Source organism: Asterias rubens, chromosome 5 (assembly GCF_902459465.1).
Source record: "Asterias rubens chromosome 5, eAstRub1.3, whole genome shotgun sequence".
NCBI classification, from domain to species: domain Eukaryota; kingdom Metazoa; phylum Echinodermata; class Asteroidea; order Forcipulatida; family Asteriidae; genus Asterias; species Asterias rubens.
This window is the reverse complement of record NC_047066.1, coordinates 5,002,603-5,029,249: the sequence shown is the minus strand read 5'-3', so window position 1 is coordinate 5,029,249 and position 26,647 is coordinate 5,002,603. Positions and strand designations below refer to the sequence as shown.

The following is a 26,647-nucleotide window of genomic DNA, read 5'->3' as shown; positions in this document are numbered from 1 at the left end:
AAGGACAGTGTAGGCCTTGGGAGCTTGCTTTACTTTGGTTTTATTTGGGAAAATAAAGTGCACGAATGCGCCCACACAGTCAAAAGGAAATATTAAAAACAATCTCAGAAACCAAATTTGCGGGAATGTAAGTTAAGCACTTCTCATTTCTGAGCCCAATGTTGTGCCACAGTAATTGAGCGGACGCGCATTTTAAGCCTTCTTGCTCGATTTAGAAATTTGCGCTTTTCTCAGAGGTAGAGAGGATAGGTAGGAGGGATCATTGTAAAACATGGCGGCCCCCATCATTGAGTTGCTGTTCTTCATTACTGCTGCTGCTGGTAAGAAATTAACTGATATTAAACGATCCTCACGTTGATTTGTACATTGAGATACCATGATATGATAAACTTTCAACAATAATGCTTTTTATGTTGTTGTCATTATTTATTAAAGGAGTATTTGCCGCTACTTTTGATCCATATCTTCCACGGGATTTAACCACAGTGGCAGAACGTGATTTGGAGGTCAGTCTACCGGTTGTGCATGCTACGTAGTACGTGTGTGTCTATTCCACGGGGGCTGGTCATCTCGCCACCTAGCAAGCTTGCCACCAACAAAGTCGCCCCCTGCAAAGTCGCCCCCTAACCGGCTCGCCCCGAGTTGTTACAAAGTCGCCCCCTGACAATGTCGCCCCCAAACAATGTCGCCCCCTAGCAAAGTCGCCCCTGACAATGTCGCCCCCAGCCAATGTCGCCCCCAGCCAATGTCGCCCCCTAGCAAAGTCGCCCCCAGAAAATAATCAAGGGTAAGGGTTAGGGTTAGGGTTAGGGTTAGGGTTAGGGTTAGATCTTCCACAAGCACATTACTTCAGATGGAAATTTTTCTGAAAATGTTTTAACTATATTTTTTTACCATAATTATTGTAGCCTTAATTATTTTCCGAACAACATCTGGGGGCGACTTTGCTAGGGGCCGACAATGGCTGGGGGCAACATTGTCAGGGGGACGACTTTGCTAGGGGGGCGACATTGTTTGGGGGCGAGATTGCCAATGGGGCGACTTTGTTTCAACCCGGGGCGAGCCGGGTAGGGGGGCGACTTTGCAGGGGGCGACTTTGTTGGTGGCGAGCTTGTCAGGTGGCGAGATGACCAGCATTCCTATTCCACGTTACATATTATAAATAACAATAAGGAACATTGGAAAAGTTTCCGTATGGCGCCACCACTTTTTCATTCGATATGAAATAGTATAGCATCTAATTTACCTCGATGAGATATCCCTTTTTGTAAAAATGAGTGAAAAGGTGGTGGCGCCATACGGAAAGTTATCCGAAACGTTCCACTTGTCCAAATGTTTGTTATGTTCTAATGAAACTGAAAGAACCTCCAAACTGAGCCTGATGTGCTTGTTCTTTTGTTGTTTATAAAAAATATATAAAACTACAAAGAACAACTCAACAAGCATTTATTTATGGATGATTCAAACAATAGTCCTACCCTAGGGTATTTTATACTTTACATTTATTAAAAAGTTACGCTACAATGAAGCTTAACTTAGATAACTTTCCGTATGGCCCCACCACTTTTTCACTCATTTTTCCAAAAAGGGATTCTTATTGAGGTTAATTAGAATAGATATTACGTAAAACTTTTCATATCGAATGAAAAAGTTAAAGTGGTGGCGCAATACTGAAACTTTTCCCATCACTTTGTAATAAATGTGAAGTATAAAATACTCCTCGGCTAAATGAACCATAGTTCTACTTCTAGGAATCTAGGAGAAGCCTTTTTTGTTAAAATTAAAGTTTAATGAAAACAAAATCCAAACAACAATAAATTAAACAAATGAAGAAGTTAGAAAATAAAACTATTTCACGGGCTAACTTTGTTCAGTTATTTTAGGCTAGTGTTTAACTTAAATGACTATTGCCATACACTACAGGTACGTGGTGATAATGTTCCCCCACCACTTATTAAAGTTGTAGGCAAGGGGCTCGAGCTGTTGACTGAGACCAGTCATCACAACCATGTATTCTACCTTTTAAAAACACAAAACTGAACTTGTTCATTATTCTTGTTTACAGGGACACTTTGGCATCACCGGTGGAGATATTGTTTTTATAATTCGCAGCCAACAGGCAAGCACTCATTTACAATGGGCACAGGAGACCAAAGTGGACTTAGAACAACAGTTCCGTATTCTGAACTTGGTAAGGTTCTAAAACAACTGTGTACCTTTGGGTTTTGGAACCGCTTAGTTGTTTTAATTCTGTGTAAATGAAAGATTACACATTGAAATTTACTTGAAAAAATGCATTCCAAAAGGTGGCCACGCAGGAAGAATAATCCGCAATGGGAATACACAATCTGTAACATTTCTCAGATTGAATTTTTTGGGGGGATAAAAACTGAAGCCTTTTTCTATATTAACCAAATTACTTAAAAGTGAAAATTATTCTTAAAAAAAATGCTTTCTACTTTCGAAAGCTGCACTGACTTTTAAACCAAGTAAGTTCCTGACGATGACTAGAGCAAGCTAGTCGAAACGTTGAGACCAATTTCAGAACTGACTCCGCGGCAGTACAGTTAATTACGATCCTATAAGCTAAAGTAGTAGTCCAGTCTAATTTCTATACCATCCGCCCTGGTAATAGTTAAAAAGCAGGACAGTTCTTTTCAGAACTGAGAAGTCTCCCGAACCTCCGATTATCTACTCCACGGCAGTAGAATAAAGCAAGACAGTTCCCTAAGAACAACTCTGCCTGGCAAGTAGATACACACATGGTGTTACCGCAAACCAAATATACATTAAGTTTTTATTGCCATTAATTTTAAGTAGTATACCAAACGTATACCGGTACCTTCCCTTTAACTTTACATACAAACTTGTGTTTACCTGGAACCTTTTATTTGGCAAAGAGACAACAGGGAGTGAGTTGTTTGATTTATTCGCTTATTTTGATTGCAGGGGATTCCGCGTGTCATTTTACTGCATGAAAAGTACGAGTTCAGTGGTGTATGGACAATTTTGCCTGTGTTTCCAAAGTAAGTTTCAGTCAGTGAGCGATAATTGTAATGTTGGTTCTGAAAAGAACCGTTGGTGAACAAATCAATGTTTTGGTCAGTATGCTCTGATCGTCTTCAGGAGAATTCCCACTTATTATTATTATTAGAACAAATCAATATATAGTTGAACTCACAATATTTGCAGAACTGTAATCTTTTTACCAATAATTTGGGGGGCTAATCATCCTTCCCACAGCTAAGAGCTGAATTGCAAAGGACACGGCTACACTGTGTTCGAGAAGCAGGCATGCAAGGGCGCCTTTGGCTGCCAGCCACATCAACCCATTATGACCACGGAGCACAGCCAAAATTGAAAGTGTTTGATTTTTCCGGAGGGAGGAAAACCGGATGGTCTGGAAAACCCTCGTGGCACAGCAGAGAACCAACGCACAACTCAACTCACATATGGCCCTGGCCGGGAATCGAACCGGGGTCACCTTGGCAAGAGGCGAGCGCTTTACACACAAGCCAACCCTGCCACCCTTACAGTCCATTGAATAAGAGTGTCTTTCCTTTTAAGTGAATAGCTTACCATTTAGTTCCATAACCAATGCTCTGGTACCATTATTACACTTTCTATAACCATTTATCTGTTGGTACAGATTGAGAGAAGATTTCCAAAAGGCAAAATGGATCTTCTTCTGTGAGGAGCAAACTCGAGTGAGTGTCCATGGATTGGTGGAAGTTCTTAAGAAATACAATTCAGAAAAGGTGAGTACATAGCAAAGAAGACATAGACACCTCTCTGGGACTCCATGCTTATCTGTTTCAAAATGTGACTTGATGGCAAATTGTTTCAATCTGCAGGAATGGTTTCTAGGACGAGCTTTAGCGGACCGGTCGGCGACCATCATCCACCACTACCGTTTCCATAACAACCCATCTGAATTCCTGTATCCAGATTTGGAGGCGGGCTGGCTCATCAGTTCAAGCCTTCTCCACAGGTATTTTGTTTTGTTAGGAGATCAAAAAGTGCTAAAACACTCGTATACGTCATACACTGTTTTAAGTCTCGGTTAAAAACTCAGTTGTCTGAAGGACCGTCTGAAGCTGCTACTATGTCATCTGCTTACTTGTAATTGTATCTTTCACTTATTAAATATGTTATAGTTCTCTTTATGCACTTAGAGGCTTTTGCATTAGACACTTTACAAATGTCTTTATTATTATTGCCTTAAAATCTCTCTTATTAAATGTACATAATATCATATTCACATAATGGTGAAGTAACCGTGCCATGCACACTTTCCTGTCATTGTATTTGGATGTGTGGTTGCTCTCCAGAAACTGACCAAGTATAAGAAACCTTGTCTATTCCAACAGTGGTTCAAATTCTATTGCAAGTGAGCACAGCTGGGCCCCATTTCATGGCTCTGCTTACCGCCGAATTCTGCGCTTACGATCATCGTTCTCTGCTTGCAAGCAAGTGCACAATTTTTGCTCTAGCTGTGTTAGTGAAGCATGCCTAACTTTTTCCCGTGCCAAACATATTTTCTGCTGTACTTTAATCATTGACCAGTCTGACAAATTATGAATTTTTTGTTTTGTTTTAAGCCTAGCTGACAGATGGGAAAGCGAGCAGCAAAAGATGGATTTTGCCATCGACATCAAACACGAGGTAAAGTCATCGTTCACATTTAGAAATTTTGTGGAGTAGCATCGTTGTTGATTATTCACGCCTGCCAATTCTCTGTATGCAAGCTCTGCAAGATACAGAGTTTCCAAATGGAGGGCCTTGACAATTCTCTGGTTGCACAACTCTTGTGTCCTTGAGAAAGATTCTCCACGGAAAGCTTTGTCCTTCATAAATGAGGCTTGGGGCCCCCATCACTTGAAGTGGTGTAGATATAAGAAACTGAGAAAAAGAATTAACTGTTGCAAACTGGTTACCAGCCAAAAGGACCTATGGTATAAATGCAAAAATAGGTATAGCCTGACATTGCGACCCTAGCAGAGTCTTTCACAAAGGCTAAAAGGAGACCGTCTTTGAGAAAGCCTTTGAGAAAGACTGCTAGGGTCGAAATGTCAGCCATTTTAATGTAAAATATTTTAAAATACTTTTTTTTACATTAAAGAAACTATATAGGATTTGAGGCAATGCATGGTGAGGTATCAATGTATATTTGGTTTGCGGTAACACCATGTGTGTATCTACTTGCCAGGTAGAGTTTGTTCTTAGAGAACTGTCTTGCTTTAGTCTACTACCACAGAGAAGATGTTCTGGGGTTCGGGAGACTTATCAGTTCTGGAAAGAACTGTCCTGTTTTTTTAACTGTTACCCGGGCGGATGGTATGGAAAATAGGCTGGGACTACTATTTTAGCTTTAGGAACACAAAGGTTAACCTAAAGGTTTTCATGTGCTCTGCACTAAGTTGTTTCTGAGTTGAGATTACCTTCCAAAAACATGTTTCAACTGAAGGCCTTCTGAGGAAAGCTACTTTATAAAGTCGTTCTGCAATCAATGTAAGATGTTTGCAAATGTCTATACATTTTTTTAAGGTTAATAGTTTTATTGTTATATATCTACATTTATGAAGGATTAAAACAATCGAATGACTAAAAAAAAAAAAAGGGTTACTTTCCCTTTAAGGAAATTTTAAAAAAATTATCCGATGGTTTATATTTTTCAACCTGCTTTTTCAATATTAACAGCTAGCATTCTACATCTGGAATGAAGGAAACGGTACTAAGCTGACTGATCTACCGTCGCTGTGCGCAGGGAACGTCGAGACAAATATGAAAATCAGGACAGATGAAGGCATCAGGAAAACGTTGATGAACACAATACGCTCTGGGAAACATGTGGACAATGACTGTGTCACAGCCCACCCAAAGGAGCTTCCTGTCTGTGTGAGTTGACTAATTTGAAAATAGACTTAGTTGTAGCAGACTGCTCACCAGCCAAAAGGACCTATGGTATAAATGCAAAAATAAAAAAATAAAAATTAAGACCCAAGCAGAGCCCATCTCAAAGGCTAAAAATCTTAGCCTCCGAGAAAGACTCTATGATGTGAATCTTGCATCAAGTCCTGGTGGCTAAGACATCAGAGTGTGGGTTCAAGTCCTGTTCATGGCACTAATCTACATGACACTGATGTTCTTGAACAGTCCTTTCCTATCCTATCCATCTTTATCCAAAATATATGGCAAACTCCCGCAAGGGGATGTAAACGCGTAGCTGGCAACAGCCAATCTCTCTCATACAAACATTGGTTAAACTCCATCTATGATTATGAATTACACAAATCAAGAAGTTGTGATTCAGTAACTAGTTGGCAATACTTATTCTAGTCATTGTGAAATCAGCGGTTAGCTTGGGGGATTCGGACCCACAACCTTGTAATTGCAAGTCCTGCAGTCTAACCACAGTCTAACCACAGTCTAACAACTGGACCACGTTCTTCCCTTTGACCAGCAGCTCAAGAACAAAAACTAGAATCATTCACCAGAAAGCTCCTCTGTTGTGCACTTACTTTAAAATGCTTTTTTGGTTTTGTCCTTTGTGTCTGATGTTGCTGTATCCATCCAACAGGGAGATGCTGTGCCAAAGGAAGACATCTTGTTTATGGTCAAAACTTGTGAACAGTTCCACAAAGATAGAGGTAATTTTTAAATGATATTATGAGTTATTGCTAACTTTACTTATGCGTTTAAGAAAAAAGAAAAAAAAAATTGGTCGAAATATTTAATTCAACAATGGACCTTATGCATTTAGGTCATCACGCTACTATCTTAGACATAAAACAGCACCTTGTAAACCATTACATGGTGCCATTACAAGGAATAGATCTCATACTTCAATACTTCATGAAGGTAGTTCCGCATACCTTGTAGGGATAATTTACAAAGCGCTTTGATAGACACATCAAATGTGACAAAGTGTTATGTAACAGTGGGGGTACAATTTCTATGACCGTCACATAAGAATTCAGTACTGTTATGTATTGCTATTCCAGTTCCCGTTGTCCAGCAGACCTTAGGCAGGCACACTAAGGATATTGTCTATGTCAGCGATGTTGAGGATGAAAGCATACCCACCATAGCATCAGGGGTACCCAACACTGAAAGAGGTAAGACGGTTAAAGGCAGTGGAAACTATTGGTAATTACACAAAATAATTGTTATCATAAAACCTTACTTGGTCATAAGTAATGGGGAGCTGTTGATAGTATAAAACATTGTAAGAAACGGCTCCCTTCGTAACATAGTTTTTGAGAAAGAAGCAATTTCTCACGTAAATATTTGAATTGAATTTGAGACCTCAGCGGTGTTATATTAAAGAAGATAACCATGCGTGGTAGCGCTTCTCAGATAGTGTATCCCTTTCTGGAATTATTCTTCCTGCATGGACCTTTGGAATAAAATTTTCTCAGGTTATTTTTTTTAATACAACTACATTTTTGTAGGATTAAAATCGAACGGTTCAAAAACCCAATGGTATGCATTACCTTTCAAGGATTGCAACCAGACCAGTCAGCTTGCTCTTTTGCAAGTACGGCTGATTCCTGAGAGCTACAGCTGCAACTGAATGGTCACATAAAGGGTCATGTTGCTTTGTACTGAGCGATTTGGAATATAAAAAGCACTTAAAAGCGTTTTGCATAAAATTGATATGATTGGAAAGATGTTTTAAAAATAGAATACAATGATCCACACAAATATGCTTCAAAATTGTGTGACTTTCCTTTTCCTTTATGAACTAATGCGGTCCACCGTTTTGTTAAAGGACCGTTTTTTTAGTATAAGGCCGTGTTCGAAACAGCGATTTCGGCTACAGCTACAGCTAGATCAGCGCGTCTGCCAGTGTTGAAGATTAGGTAAACGCTAGCCCTGGCGGCCTTACACTTTGTTCGTATTGTACTACAGTGACGTCCTGGACATCAGGGTACATTTCTGGGGCGGAACATTTTCACAGCTTCATAACTCAAATCTTACCTGCAACAAGCCACTAATTTCAACAGATTCACACTCCATGGCTGCATATATTTTTCTGCGGTGGGTTTTGATCGTCATACAGTCTTCACAAATCCGTCATTTTCATGAAATAATGCAGCTCCCAATGTTAAGAAATTCAAAATTTTTGTTCGTACTCTCACAGTCTGCCGTGTGTACGCAAGACGCACTACGCGCAAATATTGTGTTGCGTTTGCATGTTAACGCATGTGCAGTCAAGATAATGGTGACCAAGTAATCATGCGTCTTGCATCATGCGTCTTGCACGCGAATGTATACGCGTACGCACAGCAACAGACAACATTGTGAGAAAACGATAAAAACAGGAATTTTTTAACGTTGGGAGCTGCATTATTTCACGAAAAGGACGCCTTGTGAGGAATGTATGAGGACCAAAATCCACCACAGAAAAATGTATGCCGCTATAGAATGTGATTCTGTTGAAGTTAGTGGCTTGTTGCAGGTAAGAGTAGAGTTATGAAGCTTTGAAAATTTTTCGCCCTAGAAACGGAGGAAGAGTCCTATATAGTGATCTTGCCGTAGCTGTAGCCGAAGTCACTGTTTCGGACACTTCCTAAGACAGTATAACAAGCAGGTATTTAAATTGCAGTTTGATATATTGTTCACCAGGTCACTGTGGTAAGCTGTTTGCCATCTTCAATATGTTCAACTCCAAGCCAGAGTATCTAAAATACCCCTGGCTGGTGGTAGTCGATGATGACACAATTATCAGGTAAGTATAATGGTTCAAATAAAATAAAATTAAAAAAAACCAAACAACATCAGTTGAAATCCATTTAGAGTTTTAAAACCAAGATAAACAAAAAGTAGACAAAAAATCAAAAGACCCTGCTTCAATTCTGCGAGCTTCGGCATCAACAAATTTGGATCCAGAATGCCCCCCCCCCCCCCAGTTTGAAAAAAAAAATTAGGGAGAACCTTGATACAGTAAATCAGGCCCAAATAACAACTGCTGATCATTCGATCATACTTTCTGTTTGTTTATTTATTACAGTGTTGCCAGGCTTCGGGGCGTCTTATCCTGTTACGATGCCAAGGAGGCAGTCTTCTTAGGGGAGCGTTACGGCTATGGACATCTCAGAATGGGCTGGGGATACGACTACCTAACTGGTGGAGGCGGGTAAGGACTTTGTAAAACATAGACTGTGCAAGTCATGCAAGTGTCATGATGGCCTCAAGTGTCAAGATTCAAACTCTGGTGTTTCTGAGCAGCAGTCCCCATTGTGACGGCAGTGTCCTTAAGCAAGACACTTAACCATGATTATTCGTCCTTCGGATGGGGCATAAAGCCGTTGGTCCAGTGTGTTGTGTAACGCACGTAAAAGAACACAGTGCACTTAACTAAACGAAAATGGTTTCACCCCGGTGTTCCTGGTTTGATTTGCTGCATATTGTGCCACAGCACCTTGTAAACCAAACACGGTACTTTGTATAAGTAAAACTATGTTAAAGTGCCATGAGCATTACGAAGTGACGGATATGCGCGCTGTACTCTCCCTCAACCCACTTAACATTGTCACATCTCATTTGGATCTCCAGAATGGTGTTCAGTCGTAGAGGTATAGAGGATCTCCTAGCCACTGGATGTAAATGCAACAAGAACGAAGATCCAGATGATATGATACTTGGGATGTGCGCCAAACGACACGACCTCCAAATCTCGCACTCACCACTCTTCCATCAAGTAAGTTTACTATTGTTTATCAAAGGCACTGCAGCCGATTTCACGAAACGCTACGATTAATCCTATCTCGAGTTATGGGTTCAATGCATCCTAATGTCTTTGGATACGGAATTTAACTCGTCCTAAGTCCTAAGATTAATCCCAAGTTAGGAAGAGTTTGGTGAAATCGAAAGATTGGCACCGTTGGTAACTTTCAAAGACCAGTATTTTCACTTGGTTTATCCCAATATAATATGCATAAAATAACAAACCTGTGAAAATTTGGGCTCTAAGTTGCAAGAGAATAATGGCAGAAAAACACCCTTGTTGCACAAATTTGTGTGCTTTCAGATATGCCTAATAAAAGGCTTCAGCTGGATTCATCTTTATTTGAGTGAGAAATTTCTTTCTCAAAAACTACAATACTTCAGGAGCAGTTTCTCACAATGTTTTATACTATCAACAGCTCTCGATAGCTTGTTACCAAGTAAAGTTTTATGCTGATAACTATTTTGAGTGTGTACCAATAGTGTCAAGTGGCTTTAAAATCTATCTTTGCTCTGTGTGAAATCAACCCCGGATTATGTTTTTATTGTCTAAACCAATCCGTCTCCATCCTCACACAGGCTCGACCAGTAGACTACGCCATAGATTTCCTGGCTCATCAATTACCAATATCGTTCCATAAACACATCAACTCTGACCCCTTAGCAGTCTATAAAGACTGGTTCAAAGAGGCTGACGAGCTGGACTCCAAAACCCATGGACTACAAGCAGACCACGAGGAGTTATGATAGTCAGTTACATTCACCTCTACAGGCAGACTGTACAAGAAGTTCAGTTACAAGACAAGATGGAATTGAAACACCATGGTTTTTATTTACAACACAGCACTACACAAAGAGACTGTCTTTCAACTTCTATTAACCGTTGGAAGTTAGGCCTCTTTTTTGCAATAGAGCTACTCATGTGCCTTTTTACAATTTTTTATAAAGCTTTTTAATGTATGGTATTTGTCAAAGTGAAATTTTTAACAAGGAACTTAACAAAGTAATGTTTTTTTAGGGATTGTTCTTAATTAAAGTTTTTACAATTTTTACAGCATTAAAGTTGGTTTTTAACTATATCTACCCCTTGCTTATAAATGTAAATATCACTAAACCCTTTAGAGACCATGAATTTCTGTACAATGACAAGAAAACGCCCAGATATTACTAATAATTATTATTTTTTTAATCAAATTTGGTCAGTTACAATTTTAACAAAAATAACAGGAAAACAACAAATTTAGTTTTGTGTTAGGAAATTGGGATACTAAGTGAACTATAATGACAGATTTCATATGGAAACCTTGTGGTCTTTATGGGCCTTTTTGTACAGGCCACATGTGGTAATACACTAAGAACGCACTATTTAATAAGTTCATGAGGCTGTATAGAATTTCATATCATTTTCATTTTTCGAAGGGTGCTTTCACTGGGAAATCTTAGTCAATGGGAAACTTTTGAAAGGGCACCAAGACCAGGCAAAACGGAGGCAAGTAGGGCGAGTTAACTCGAGATAAGACTAGTCTGAACTCTTTGTGAAATCCAACCCAAATTCTGGTGTGCATTTTCCAGCATTATTTTATTGAATAGGTCACAATGTACTTGAGGTGGTATTTTTAGTAATGTTTGTACAGTATTTGTTGTACTTGATGTTAACAACCCACAAGCAATTTTCATAACATAGTGTTTTAGATTGTTATTCTAGTATTAAAGAGAATTAAGAGGTTCTTTCCGCCATTTCAAAGCCAAATAGCAATAAACAACTTGAAAAGATTTTTACAAAACAAAAATGGTAAAAAAATGGTTTGTGTTTTTATTAGTCGTCTGGTTTTATTTACAACATCCAAAGATTTTAACATTGATTCGACTCGAAATGTCGCACCAGTGCAAAAACAAATCTCAAATGATAGAAACAATATGTATTATAGCAAAGAGAGGTTTGCGGTAACACCATGTGAATATCTCTTATGAGTATTGGTGCTTCTGAAAAGAACCAGTTGTTAAAGGCAGTGGACACTATTTGACAATTACCAATAGTGTCCAGTATCTTTAACAACAGTTTCACCAACGGTTCTTTTAAGAACCAACACTACTAATAAGAGATAATATTGACATGGTGTTACTGCAAACCCTCAACCATCCAAAGTTTCAAATCCTACTTTAAATACAATATGCAAAAATATCATATCTAGGCGCTTACAGGTTTGGTGTGTACACCCAAGATTATTTAAAATAAGACAACAAATTGTTGCACTCTCGAACTCGTGTATATCGCAATTATTATTCAAGGGAGAACAATGTTTTTGCATTGACATCAACAAAATTATCAATCCCCCAAATCCTGTTCAAGAAGTTGTCCGACTTTGTAGAATATGGTTCTACAGACGCCCACCCCCACCCCTTTAAAAATAACTGCCTATCACTGGTACAGGCATACATAAGTTATCCAAGTCAAAACACTTGGGATTAAAGTCCCCATAGAGTGCAGGGCCCAATTTCATAAAGCCTGTAAGCACAAAAAGTTGCTAAGCAGAGAATCGTATTGCTTAGCAGACACAGGCTTCTAGCTAAAATTACATTAAGGTTGCATTGTTGTGGCTGGTGCCTGATTGAATTTGTTTCTAAGCACACAAATTTGTTAGTAGAATTTTTCTGCTCGACAGCTTTATGAAATTGGGCCCTCTCTCTCTCTTAGTTAAAGTTAAAACATGATAAAAACTTACTTACAGTGTATTAAAAAGAAAGAAATCAATATAAACCACGAGGGAAACTGACGGTAAATTTTGAAATGATTTTGGGGGTTGAACAAAGAATTGACTAGAGTGGGATTCGAACCAACGACCTCCAGATTAACGTGCCGGTGCTCTACCAACTGAGCTATCTAGGGACACCGCCAATATAGGGCTAGATAGCTCAGTTGGTAGAGAGCCGGCACGTTAATCCGGAGGTCATTGGTTCGAATTCCACTCTACTCAATTCTTTGTTCAACCCCCAAAAAGAAAAAGAAAGAAAAAGGGTTCCCGTGTGGGAATGAAACAAAACATCAATTCAGAAAACACAAATTTCCTATCATAGAACAGTATCTACAATTATATACATGTACTGTACACACAGATCCTCGTCTTTTGATTGGAGGAACTAGTGTTGCATGTCATACTTCATTTTGCCGCTGTGTATACTGTATAAGTTGTTTGTTTAAGCCAGGAGAAGCTGTTGAAAACTACTGATGTTGGAAAACCTTCCATCTAGAATATCTGGTCCAATTGAGGCGTTATTTTAAACCTCAGTATAGAGTATTATGAAGCCATTCAACATTTAAAAATCAAAAATTTTGGGTGGGTGGGTCGGTCAAAACAGTTTTGGAAAAAAAAGAGGAAAAAAATCACTATTGACTATTCTGAATGGCCCATAAATCGTATCACTGTGGATCTCAAAAATGTGAATGAATTTAGGGTAAACAATCCCTCTCTGCCCCCAGCTGACTCTCTGTCCTTTGGTCAATACTCCAGCGGTGGATTTCACAAAAACTTAAGACTAGTCTTATCTCAAGTTAGGACGAGTTGCTCGAACTAACTTGAGACTAGCCTTGAGTTCTAATATCTCCTCGGACTAGTTCTAAGTTCGGACTAGTCCTAACTCTGTGAAATCTACCCCAGAGAGGATAACACTCCATGCTGAGCTCACTTCTTGCGCTTTCGTGAGCGTATTTTGATGTAAATCATCGGATCGATGTCCTCGCAGTGGGAAGCGTATCTTGCCAGGGTGAAAAGGTAGTCACTCAATCTGTTGGTGATGAAAAGATCAAGTTATGCGATCAAACTTTTAAAATGTAATCTTTCAATGGACAATTTTCTAATTTCATTTTATCTATCCAAGGACTTAAAAGCGACTCGATAAAGAGAAGACCATGAAGGAAGTTTCGGGCTGAGAAGTGGGAGTAAAAACCCATTCCTAGTTGGAAGCTACACTTCAGTGTAATTCCAGGCCTGTGGTAGCCCAATAAACAGAATAAAAAAGTGAGCTGAGAATGAATGGGGTACAATCAAAGTGTATGGAAATATTTGTCTTACCTGTTCATAAATTTCTCGACAACTTCATCGACCTCTTCCTTTTGAACAAGTGGAATCAGTCTAATGAAGTGAAACAAAATATAGTTAATTGCTACAGTGATGTTGTTAATTTTTCAATTTAAACTCATTTAATTCCATACTTCATGAAAATGTCCAAACAGTGCATAGCAAAAACATTAATTTTAAAGAAGTTACCAAAATGAAAAGCATTAATTACAAGGCCTAAAACTGAGTCATCATTAAAAACAATCCATGATGAAGTGCCAGATCTAGTTAACTACCAGCACCAAATTTCATAAAGCTGCTTAGCAGAAAATAATGCTTAGTGGAACCAGTTGCAACAATGTAAACATATGGAAGTTTGGCTGGTAGCTGTTTTCTGCTTTTAAGCAAGATTTGTTTTCTGTGCTTAGCATATTTTTGTGCCTACAGGTTTTATGAAATAGGGCCCAGACAAGATTCAGAGGGAGCTACAGTTTACAAGCCATAGCAATGGCTGAGTTCGAAAAAGGACCATTTGTAAACTTGAGGCCAATATTGCAAATGATTTTGGGTACTGGTTGCTGTTAAAACCAAACTTGGCCAATGCATAATGACATAATATAATAATAATTATAATAAACAGCAGGATTTATACCGCACCCGACATCAAACCAGAACGCTTTATAAAATTAAAAAGAGTCAAAAGCATCTGTAATCAACCAACAATAAAACTTACAATTTACAACGATAAAAATACAAGTTATTTAAGACAAAAAAATAGGACATCAAAAATATATTTAAAAGGCACAGGAAGCTCGACAATCAGTGTAAAAAAACAACATGATCTGCATTACTAAGGGAATCAATGTGTGGTGAAGAGGGTTTCAACTAGTGGTTTAATCCCAACGACGCCTGGTTCTTGATAATTTTACCGAGACAAAGTCGAGGTAAATTATCAAGAACCAGGCCTCGGCGGGTTTAAACCACTAGTTGAAAACCGATTCAACACATTTTGATTCCCATTCATAAATACCTTTTTGGTCAAAAACATCAACACTTTTTAGTCAAAAAGTAAAATAAATGTAAAAATTATAATTGTTCAATGATTTCTTTCAACACAACACCCCTCCAGCTATGAAATGGTAAAGCCCTCCGCTGCCCTCAGGTAAACAACTCCTTATAAGTGAATGCTGTGCGCATCGCGCGTATCGCGTGATGTGGCACAACTGTTTCAGCCGTTGCTCTCGACCAATAGGAATGAAGAAACTGTCTTATAAGAACAGGTGCAAGCTCGCGTGTCACACCCATGTTTCAACCCTTATTACTGGTTTATACACACCTACGTGATGTGCTCTCCAACAGTAAGAAAAGCGAAACTGTCTTGAGGTATTTATGAATGGTATTTAAGTGACAGCTCAATCAAGTGAGCTTCCCTTCTTCTGTAATAAACAACACACACTTATATCGGAATAAGAAGTGTTACCTTCGTTCAGCCCGGCGACATACTGCTCGAGCAACATGAAGAGAAGCTCCCGTTTTGCCACCAGACTAAAAGAAAAAAATACAAAATAAAACCTCATATAATTGATTTGAAATATAATTATACAATTCATCATGATTGGAATTAAAATCAAAGAAATGGCAGGATTTCAGATAAATAAATGTTCAGGTAGATTGGTAAGCCTTTACAGACAAGGACAATTAATGATTATGATCAACAGACACTTATCATGGTGCAGCCATCTTGGTTTCTTTTCCATTCACTAGTTCTTTTCAGAACCAACACTACTCAAAAGAGATTTACACACGGGGCAACTTAATATCTAGATAAACCAGCACACTGTCCCTTACTATCACTCTAAGAAAACTCAACAATTCTTACCGGCAGGATGAAGTTCTTTAGTGGAGGTAACAGCCTTGTGTAATCATCGATCCACTTCTCCAGTTTTACCACGTTCACTGCGCTAAATTCCATCAACTCTGAAAAAAAAAAAAGTAGATAAAGCATAAAGTAGATCGTGATGTACAACCTTGGCACTGAAAGAGTTTAAAGCGGCCAATTATTAGCTGTTCCGACCTACCGTCGAAACAGGTATTGTTTCTGTCGAGATTTTTTTTCTTTTTTTCTTATTCTTTGTTTCTGCCTAAAACCCATAGCAATTGCACACGTTTTTTTCTTTAAACCTAATCTCCTAGACCATAACTTCAAAAGAGTGAAATCATATACCAAATTGAAGCTTAGAACATAAGCTTTACTCTAATTAGCCACGTAATCTTCATTTGAATATAACTGGATGCAGTCGCTTCCATGTTATTGTTAAATATTCTATTTGGTAAATGCCATACAGTATGTACCTATCATGAGTTGTGACTTCTTGAGATGAGTCTACGCATTTGAATATAACTGGATGCAGTCGCTTCCATATTATTGTTAAACATTCTCTATGGTAAATGCAATTCAGTATGTACCTATCATGAGTTGTGACTTCTTGAGAGGAGTCTACTCAAGTCTCCTTTTCTTGTTTTTCTTCCTACGTTCTGGACCACAGCGCAGTCTCTTTTTATTCGTTTCCTAACTGAGTTCTGGACCAATATACTTTGCACACGAAGGTTTAGGGTTTTCATTTAACGAACGTGCGTATATAAATAGAGGTTTTTGACGACAACGACATACCATGGTGTCCACAGAATTACACTAAACTTAAACAGTTTGAAGATAATGACAATTGAAAGCTTCCCTTAAAATATTACTTGCTGTGGTGTTGTAGTTTTTGAGAAATGAGTGAAAAAATGTCAAATTTAGACTCTGAGGTGGCGTCGTCCGGGACGAACGTGCGTAATTTAAATATGGGTTTTTGACGACGGCGACGTCGTCGTCAAAAACCCCTAAAGGCATCTAATACTACATTTCAACCCTACTTAATAGTTATAGGCGTTAGCAGTTCATATTTAGTGACATGTTCGCAAAATCATGAAACAAGAATTATTTCGCCGGATCATAATCCCCTCTGTTGATAGATACACACATGTAAACCCTTAATATATACACTGGCCCTTATAGCCTAGTGGTCATCAGTCGCGATTACATATCTGATACCTGCGAGTTCGAATCTCCGTACGACTACAATATTTTTTTTTATCCCCCAAAATTAAAAAAATATTTATTTTTGTAATATTTAAGTTAGATTCTTATCTTTATATCGATAGCGTTGCCTTTTCTTTTTCTCAATTGTTAGCCCAACATAACCTGTGTGCATGCATGACACGATGATGTTTGAAAAACACAGTAAGCGGAAAATGGTGATCATAAGCGCAGAGTTTGGCGGTTAACTTTTTTCAGTCAGAGACTCCTTTGGCATTGGAGATTAGCCTTAGGTTACTGTTACCCCATGTCGACCTCTACTTCCGGGTCAACCGGAAGTGGCACCATAACTCAAGACACTATTCAACATGTTCAAACTTGTTTTCAGTTATAGACTCCTTGGTCATTTTAGCACATAGTCCAAGCAAAAGAACACGGAACAGCTTTGTGTTTGTTCAGAAACACCTAATGTCTAGTTGTTATTATTATTTTTTCTTCTTCTGTTAAAGGCAGTGGACACTATTGGTAATAACTCAAAAAAATTATTGCCATAAAACCTTTCTTGGTGACGAGTAATGGGGAGAGGTTGATGGTATAAAACATTGTGAGAAACGGCTCCCTCTAAAGTGCCATAGTTTTTGAGAAAGAAGTAATTTTCCACGAATTTGATTTAGAGACTTCAAGTTCGAAATCAACCATCTAAACGCACACAACTTCGTGTGACTAAGGGTCATTTTTCTTTCATTATTATCTCACAACTTCGATGACCGATTGAACTCAAATTTTCACATGTTTGTTATTGTATGCATATGTTGAGATACACCAACTGTGAAGGCTAGTCTTTGACAATTACCAATAGTGTCCACTGCCTTTAATGAACTATTTGCAACTTACCCAACTGATTTGCAGACGCCTGGCTCTTTGGTGTTGCAATACAAGACCCGACATCCTGAAGGAGACACTGGATCTGTGGAAGTTAATCAAAGTGCACAACAGATGAGTGAAAACATCTAAAAGGCTTTGAAATAACACACAGCACGCACAGTAATTGCCATGGTGCCGCGTTCCAAAACACAGGTCCGACACTTCACGGAGGCAACCAATGGGATTGCCTCCATCCCCCTTGGTGCCCTTGAAATGCTCTCGTAGAAATTTACAATTTCCTCATAGGGTACCCTTTACCAAGGAGAAAATGCATTGGTGCCCTTGCCCCTTCACAAAAACAAAGTTCATGGCCTCCGTGGCATGCTCTACTCTCTGAAATGCCAGAGGGTACTGTGAGGTATAAATGAATGCTAAGTAATCCTCTGCTTTCTCCTGAAACTCTCCAAGCATACTGACTACTGATTGATGCGAACCATAGAGTTATATATAAGAACTAGAGGGCGCACTGGCCTTTATACGCGCCCTGGCATGCGCGCAGGCGGCCATTTTCTAAGTTGACAAAACAGCCATCTCACAGCGTGTGTTTGTGCGGCCATTTTGTAAGTTGAACAAACAGCATCGCGTGATCGTTTCAAAAAAACTAAAACTCAAACGTGTATTTCATATTCAACGCGCATACAGAATGGCGCGCTTGTCATCTTGCGGTCCCGTGGCGTTTGTGCACGAAGCGTCACTCGTGCACCCTCTAGTTCTTGTATATAACTATATGATGCAAACACACTGCATCGGCTAAGGGGTTGACCACACCAAGAGAAAACAGTCTGGTTCCTTGTGTGAATCAACACAGTAATACCATAGGATATACAAGGAACATGACAAAAATGGCTGCAGTGCTACAAGGGACTTTCAATTGGCACGAAAGAAATACAATTCGTTATTTAGGTTTTTTGACACAGTCCTCCCCATCAATAACACTACATACCTCTTGAAGCTGCGAGTCAAATGTGTGCTCCGCCTCTTTGCCAAACTCCCTTGTAAGTCTGAAATTAAATAATAAAATATTCAACTAAATTTTGATAACAATTTGGTTTAACATTTTGTAACAAAAACGAACGCAAACAAAAAGCCATTGGCGTGATATTTATGCAATTTAAAGGCAAAGCATACCTTTGGTTTTTTAGGACTGTCGATTGTCCTAATGTATACAATAAGACTAACAAGTTATCATTTCATTTCAAAAGGTGGTTGCATTTTAGGGATATTGCTTAAAATCCCTTGCAAATAGTCCACGCATAACGATAATCCCCCAACAGTAGGAATACAGGATGTGAAAAACATTACTGACATTCAAAACTTTGGGCCATTAAAACTGATATCTTTTTACATAATCACATTACATCACTTCTTCTAGAAACCTCCGTTCTGCTAACAAAGACGCCCTCGTTATCCCTAAAGTTACCACCAATGCATATGGTCAACGTAGTTATCAGTTTGCTGCACCTCACTTATTGAACAATCTCCCTCTACACATCAAACAAGCCACCACGATCTCAAGTTTTAAGACTCTTCTCAAAACTTATCTATTCAAATCATCATATACCTAATTATTCTTTTGTTTCCTCTGAGCGCTTAGAGACTTTCTTTTAGAGGTGTTAGGCGCTATAGAAATACGGTTGTTATTTATTTATTTATTTTTATTTATCAAAGTGTAAGGTTTCTCAAAATGCTTTTTACAATCCCAAGCTGTTGTAACCAAACTATTATACATAAATAAATTGCAATAAGCTTCTATAGCAAAAAAACAAAAAACTTACCCAATAGCTGATGAGAGTTCATCTGTGGCACCCAGTGCTTCAAATACATCATCATTCTTCGGTCTACGGTCGCCAGTAATAGTCGCAGAGGATCCTGTATGAAACAATTTATTTACAATAATTTAAATTTTGCAGGGTACGCAGCAGCAACGGTACCCAGTGCTGTAGGATGCTTTTTTGGAATTCCATTGTTAAAAACTTGAATACAATGCTTTATAATAACAATAATGTTGAACATTTCTAGTGCGCCATGGCTGTCAATGATGACACTCCTAGCCGGAAAACAAGAAAGACAAAATGACACGAAACAACCAAAAAGTGAACTGTGGTGTACAATTTTTCAGGCAGTGGACACTATTGGTAATTACTCAAAATAATTATTAGCATAAAACCTTTCTTGGTGACAAGTAATGGGGAGAGGTTGATGGTATAAAACATGGTGAGAAACGGCTCCCTCTGAAGAGCCGTAGTTTTCGAGAAAGAAGTAATTTTCCACGAATTTGATTTCAAGACCTCGGATTTAGAATTTGAGGTCTCGAAATCAACCATCTAAACGCACACAACATCGTGTGACAAGGGTGTTTTTTCTTTTATTATTATCTCGCAACTTTGATGACCGATTGAGCTCAAATTTTCACAGGTTTGTTATTTTACACATATGTTGAGATACACCAACTGTATAGGCTAGTCTTTGACAATTACCAGTAGTGTCCACTGCCTTTAAAGACACTAAGACACATTTGGTAATTTTAAAATACCAGTATTCTCACTAGGTTTATCTCAACGTATACATAAAATAACAAATCTGTTGAAATTTAGGCTCAATTAGTCATCGAAGTTGCAAGAGAATAACAAAAGAAAGAAACATTCTTGTTGTACAGTCGAGTGTGCTTTCAAATGGCAGAAAAAAGGCTTCAGGCCTAAAGTCTTTTTCAGATTCAAATATTTTAGTTAGAAATTACCTCTTTCTCAAAAACTATCTTACCTCGGAGAGATTGGTTTTTCAAAATGGTTTAGACTATCGATAGCACTCTGTTGCTCCTTACCAAGTAAGTTGCTATGCTAATATATTTTGAGTAATTACCAAAGGTGTACAGTGCCTTTAAGGTCATTGTTGTTACAAATACAAATGCTTTTTAAACAGGCCTCGGTTTAGTTGTCTATACCAATAGAGTCCAATGAGAAAATTGGGCAACACAAAATAGCCGAGGGACCCTTTCAGGATTATATTTCATTTTTTTATTATTTCATTATACTATGGAAAACAAATAAAATTGAGAAATGATTTTTTTTAAATAATCTTTTATGATCACGAATCCTCTCACCTGCATCTCCTGTTTTGGTGTAAATCTTTGGCAGTCGGAGACTATTACTAGATGTAGGCTTCAAATGCTCCCTGGAAACAACAAAATTAACACAAACAACAACAAAATAAGTTTTTCCCGACATCCCAAACCACTCTCTAAATAATAAATCAGTTGGCCTTAAATCGACCATAGGGACCATCTCAACAGTCCAAATGATAGCAACATTCTAAATTGAGCAGAAAAAGAATTCCTGTGCTGTACAATTACAAATATCAGCCAGTTATGTTCCATTACATTTGTATATGATTGTTCCTTAATTTTGGCTTAATGTGTGGACGAGCAACAAATAAATAAAAAAAACAAATAAATAATGAGACAAAAACAATGGAAACAATTGTTTGCGTTTACCATCAAAAAATAATAACTAATATTAATAATACAAAAAAAATAAAATAAAAATAGTATAAATTCAATTAAAATATTGAATACAATGTAGTTGCAATAACGTAACCTGCGCAGCGATCGGGAGGGTTTCATTATCGCTACTAAAAACTTAATAGAAACACAAGTTTTTGAAATATTAGTAAGATAGTAATTAGATGCTGCAGTATTGAGTCGTATCTCCGAATTGCAGAAAACTCAATAACAAAAAAAATGGAAAAACACTTTTTCTTTTTCTGAAAGAAATTTTTTAAATTAATTATATAATACAATTCTTTTTAAAATAGTATTAAATAATATTATTATTAAAAAACGAAATAATTAAATTAATAAATAAAATAAAACAAAAATAATTAATTTTCAAGAAAAAGTCTGTTCAACCCCCAAAAGGGTCGAGTGTAAAAAAATCGTAAAATCAATGCCACGGTCGGTCGAGTTCGAGAGATCACGCTCGGTTGCCGCGGCAGTCTCCCGACGAAACTGCGGTGGTCGAGTTGACTCAGTAATGGTAATTATATAACACCGCCAATCGGAAACACTTCGGGTACGTAATTTACAACTTGAACTCATGTAATAAACCGGAATAATCACCCACAGAGCTGCCGACTATGCTGAGAAAGATTACCATAAAGAACTGGACCAAATCTCCTCGCATTTGTTGGCAATAAAAGGCGAAGAATCCGCCGAGAAATTAATGCCATTTTGCACGCAAAGTAGCACGTGGCATGGTAACTGGACGTACATGCGCGCCTGTACGCTTTAAATCCATGTAAACACAAAGTGCCTGACTATTTCAGCCAACGACCTCGTCCTCAAATTTACCGCCCACATGGTGATTCGACGTGAAACCCTGGCTTCGGACGAGGTTGAAATGACCCTGGCAAAATAAGAGTCCTCATCAACAAAGTTGAAAAATTAAGTGCAGGAATTATGTTTTTTTTTAAGGCAATTTGGCAATGTATACCTTTTTTTTTGGGGGGGGGGACACCGTTAGATTGTTTTATTCCAATCTAATATAAGTTTTGTACAATGAAATTAACCTTTGAAAGTTTTATTTCAAAAGGTGATCAAAATTTATTGTGAAACATCGCCGAAAATCCTGAGAAAATTATTTGTCCAGGCTAGGCAGGAAGAGTAATGATCCCTATAGGAATAAACAATCTGAAAAGGGTAACCGTATTGAAAGTTTTGGGGATAAAAAGCGATATCTTTTTCCATCGCTGTAATATTTTGAAATGAAGTGTTTCTCAAAGTCCAAAGCTGCTGTAGTTTCCTACACCATCACCATTAATTTTTCAGAGTCATTACTAAACTTCGTTTTAAACACCACCACAAAACACACTTACACTATTACTACTTAACACTAACTTATTGTAATCTGACCAGTTAATATCCCATTCCTCATTTAGAAAAATAAAAACCCAAAGCCTTTTATTTTATTTCATGACTTATGACAAAAATTAATACAAACACGAAAACAACAAATATGTAATAGTAGTTACAAATCCCCTCAGCCTCCCTGAATTGTAGACAAGCTGCAGAACTAATAAAGCATTACTTAATCACATTGATCATGAAAGAAGTTCATCAGGCTGGTAAAATATCAACTTAGCAAATGAGATTTCTATGAAACACACCCAATACTTACGTAAAATTTGTTTACGTTTCAACTAGTTTCACTGGTCATTCTCAGAAATATTACGAAAGTACTGGCTGTGTTTCATGGAAAATTCATTTGCTAAGTTGATAATAATAATAATAATAATAATACAGGTATTTATATAGTGCCTTCAGCACGGATCAAAGCGCTAAACAATAAATAAAACAAGAACAAAGCAAAGAAAGAAAGAAAAACAGAAAAACAATGTATTAATGAAATGACGAGGCTGACTGGAAAAGTAGGTCTTGAGTTTTTTTTTTATGGCGGTAGAAGATGATTCCCTGATGAGTTTGGGTAATATTTGATCACATTTACTTAGACAATCTTATTTACCAAAATAGTAACAATGAGCATTCCAGTCAGGCTTAGGAAAATTTAGATCTGTTTATTACAATCAAGAGAAAGTGAAATTAAAAACAGCATTAAAAACAACTGTTTGGGGTTGCCTGCATTCTTCATGTCAAAAGTGGCAAAGATTATGGTGCAGTGTTTATCACTTTAATATTTTTACATTTTCTTGCACCGAGCCAAAGTCTTTCCGCCAACTTGATTGCCCAAGCTTGGTTGTGTCTCTTTTTGAAAACAAATTATATCAACAGCAGATATTGTGCATAGAAGTTAACATAGAATTTGAGGCATTGCATAGTGGTATCAATATGGTTTTGCGGCATACAACATACCAGGTATCCTAGAGTTTGTTCTTAGAGAACTGTCTTTCTTTATTCTACTACCCCGGAGTAGATTTATCGGATGTTCGGGAGACTTCTCAGTTCTGCTAAGAACTGTCCCGTTTTTCAACTAAATTAACATACCTCTTCAATTTCATTCCGCTGGAGGAAAATTTGCTGGAAAATTTTCTGCGTTTACCATCTTTAGTAAAGCCTGTTGAATGGCATACAGGACATGCACGGCCAAACTCTTGAACATAGCCCCTCGTTATTCTGAAATATTTAGTCTGCGCCTACATGGAGGTAATAAGAGTGTCATCATTAGATTATTTGTACAAGTAAAGTGCTTATAGACAGTGGATCGTGGACAAAATTAGGTCACTAAGTGGTCCTCTTTTTGGACTGCCATCCTCCATCAACCTTCTCCTAATATCAAATATTGACAAATAAAGGAAACGATTTAATAAATAATAATTGCTTAACAAAAAACAGTTGCCACCCGCCAAAACAACATTAGGTTTACATTGTTGTGACTGGTACCCCCACTAAATTTTTGCTTAGCAAAGCAACATTTTCTGCTTAACAGTTTTTAGAAATTACGCTCTGGATGATGAAGATACTTACATATTCTAAGACCCTCTTATATCCACAATGCTCAAACTGGTTTGAGTGAATTTCTTGGATGATGTCAAAGATGGCGGAACTTGGCAGAACGCGTAGGAAATCACCTCCCCCTCTGTCCTGTAGTTCAAAAAAGAAATCGTGATTTTTCATAACTAAAAAATACAAAGTTAAAAAATTGTGAATATCGTGATTTAAGCTTCAAGTTCAAGGATGTAATTTCCTGGAAGCCGATGCATTCCTGAAATTTCATCTTTGAGACAGCAAGGCCATGTAATTTTTTGTCAAAGGGTCACTCACTTTTAAGCCCGGTCCATACTTCATGCGAATTATGAAAGAAAGCAAACTTCCTTGTATCCCATGAAAAGCTGTGCGTTGATTTAGCAATGTTTGCATGCAGTTTAATTATGGCCTATAACATTTGAAGCAATCTAAGGTAATCATACTACAAAACAAAACACCCTGACTTTGACCTTTGTCATGTTTATTAGCAAGTGTTTATTAGCAAGTATATAACACTTAATAAACAAATTGGACAAAAAATGTAATTAAAATGTATTATTATTATTCATTAAGTAAGTAACAACAGAGTAGCACTAACAAATTCGGAATTCTTTCATAGTTTTGACAGTTTTAAATGCACTGGTCACTTTTGTTGGTAATTTTAAATCACTCAAACTAATTGTTAGCATAAAAACATACTTGGTTGGTAACTTGAGTAATTGAAAGCTGTTGAACGAGTCTAAAACATTGTGAGAAACGGAGGAAAAGTTTCCGTATGGCGCCACCACTTTTTCATTCGAAATAAAATAATATAGTATCTAATTTACCTGATTGATATATCCGTTTTTGTAAAAATGAGTGAAAAAGTGGTGGCGCCATACGGAAAGTTATCCGAAATGGATCCCTATCCCTTTGCTAAAAGAGGGTTTTTTAAAGAGTAATTTCAACCTTTTTTATTTTAAAACTTCAGGCATGAAAGTTTTATTATTATTGTGCATCTGGTTCTGAAATCACACAAATTTGTAGATTTGTAATGGGACTAATGGTGTTTTTATGTCATTCTTGTGCAACTTTGATATCCAATTGTTTTTAAATTTTCACAGATTTGTTATTACTTATTGTGTTGTGTAATGTTAGGATCACCAAATTATTTAAGAATAATGCCAGGTCTTTTTTACCAAAACTTTAAAAAATAAAACTTATTTAAAAAAGCCTCACCAACATCTTCTTTTTGACCGGTCGTGGGATGACGACCACGTTACTGCCGTCACTGGCCCCGTCGCTTGGGTCTTCCATCAGCTGAAACTCTTTATTCGCGATCCAATAACGAAGATGGGGAGCAATCGCCGCATCTGGATTCTGAAGATAATTCAAGACGCTCTCGTACTTTTCGTCGGAGATGATTGACGATGGAGACTTGCCAAGATCCAGGCGTTTGATGTAGCCATTCATGTGAATTCGGTGTTCGTGTTCATTCGTTGGGAGCGTTTCGCCGTCGTTGGATGTTATCTCCACCGTCATTTCAACTACGGAACTGCCCTGGTCATGCTGTTCATCTTCCCCGTTCTCCTTGCTACCTAGTTGATCCTGGAGGATTGCGGCTTGTACAATTTGTTCAATTTGATCTGCAGCAGACAACGATGCCATAGCGATTGGAAATTGCGAGTTTATCTCACTAAAAACTTTTTCGTCGGCGCAGTTTTCTTGAGAGATTGTGATTACATCCCGCGCAAAATACCCTGCGCTGCGCGAATTAAAGATGGCGCAGGTTCATGATGACGCGTCCATATCCGTAGATTTTATTCCCAGGATGCAAATGTGTGTATACTGTATCATCATACCGTTCCGGTTCAAGAAGCTCACGTGTTCCAAAGTTTCCAGCTGAGTGCCCTCCATAGAGCTGTATAAAAGAATCATTATAGCTAGCTCCATCCACAAACCATCATCCTACTAGACCGTAGGATTGACAATTGCATTTTCGTATATAGATTATCTATAACACCAGCAGTTTCGGTGTCATACCAATTACCATGGTCACCATGCCATGGAGGTAGAATTAGCTAGCACTATACACACTGAGAAAAACAAATCGGGCGGATTACTTTTTCATTCTGCTATGATTTTCTCTCCATTTCTTCTCTTACTGAACTCTGCCTCTCGAGACAAAGTGAACCATAGAGTAAGGAGTGAACTAACTTTTTTTCTCGCTTCATTGCACATTCCAATCTGTTGAGATCGATATCATTATTATGCACAAGCGTCCTAGGGAAAAAAAAACGTCCGTCGTTTGCACACAGAGGGAATCAAAGTCTGCGGAGCGCCATCAACGTTAGAAATTATCTCATTCGACTTTATTTCGGTGAGATGGAGGAGACGAGACGA

At 37.9% G+C, this 26,647-nt stretch overlaps 2 protein-coding genes across 2 annotated transcripts; one reads left to right on the top strand and one right to left on the bottom strand.

The window, feature by feature from the left end:
* Positions 1-249: 249 nt before the first annotated feature.
* On the top strand, positions 250-11,739 carry LOC117290849 (beta-1,3-glucosyltransferase-like). Its single transcript, XM_033772404.1, has 14 exons — positions 250-320; positions 436-506; positions 2,066-2,191; positions 2,950-3,026; positions 3,650-3,758; positions 3,855-3,991; positions 4,602-4,665; positions 5,701-5,898; positions 6,581-6,650; positions 7,005-7,118; positions 8,632-8,734; positions 9,017-9,142; positions 9,562-9,706; positions 10,312-11,739. Exons 1-14 carry the CDS (start codon positions 272-274, stop codon positions 10,477-10,479), a joined length of 1,557 nt encoding a protein of 518 aa, XP_033628295.1. The 5' UTR covers positions 250-271; the 3' UTR covers positions 10,480-11,739.
* Positions 11,740-12,702: 963 nt separating this feature from the next.
* LOC117290970 lies at positions 12,703-26,084 on the bottom strand. The gene is made up of 11 exons (XM_033772559.1): positions 25,484-26,084; positions 24,266-24,382; positions 23,786-23,934; positions 20,891-20,961; positions 19,566-19,659; positions 18,734-18,791; positions 17,761-17,833; positions 15,667-15,764; positions 15,268-15,332; positions 13,803-13,862; positions 12,703-13,515 (listed from the first exon to the last, which is right to left on the bottom strand). Exons 1-11 carry the CDS (start codon positions 25,910-25,912, stop codon positions 13,413-13,415), a joined length of 1,317 nt encoding a protein of 438 aa, XP_033628450.1. The 5' UTR covers positions 25,913-26,084; the 3' UTR covers positions 12,703-13,412.
* Positions 26,085-26,647: the final 563 nt, after the last annotated feature.

Bases quoted from the DNA above. Each gene is read 5' to 3' on its own strand.
- LOC117290849 (XM_033772404.1), top strand. From the start codon at position 272: ATGGCGGCCCCCATCATTGAGTTGCTGTTCTTCATTACTGCTGCTGCT. The intron at 3,027-3,649 runs GTAAGTTTCAGT...CTGTTGGTACAG, and splicing joins ATTTTGCCTGTGTTTCCAAA to ATTGAGAGAAGATTTCCAAA. The intron at 4,666-5,700 runs GTAAAGTCATCG...CAATATTAACAG, and splicing joins CCATCGACATCAAACACGAG to CTAGCATTCTACATCTGGAA.
- LOC117290970 (XM_033772559.1), bottom strand. From the start codon at position 25,912: ATGGCATCGTTGTCTGCTGCAGATCAAATTGAACAAATTGTACAAGCC. The intron at 23,935-24,265 runs GTAAGTATCTTC...ACCTCCATGTAG, and splicing joins ATAAGAGGGTCTTAGAATAT to GCGCAGACTAAATATTTCAG. The intron at 19,660-20,890 runs GTGAGAGGATTC...TGTTTCATACAG, and splicing joins CACCAAAACAGGAGATGCAG to GATCCTCTGCGACTATTACT.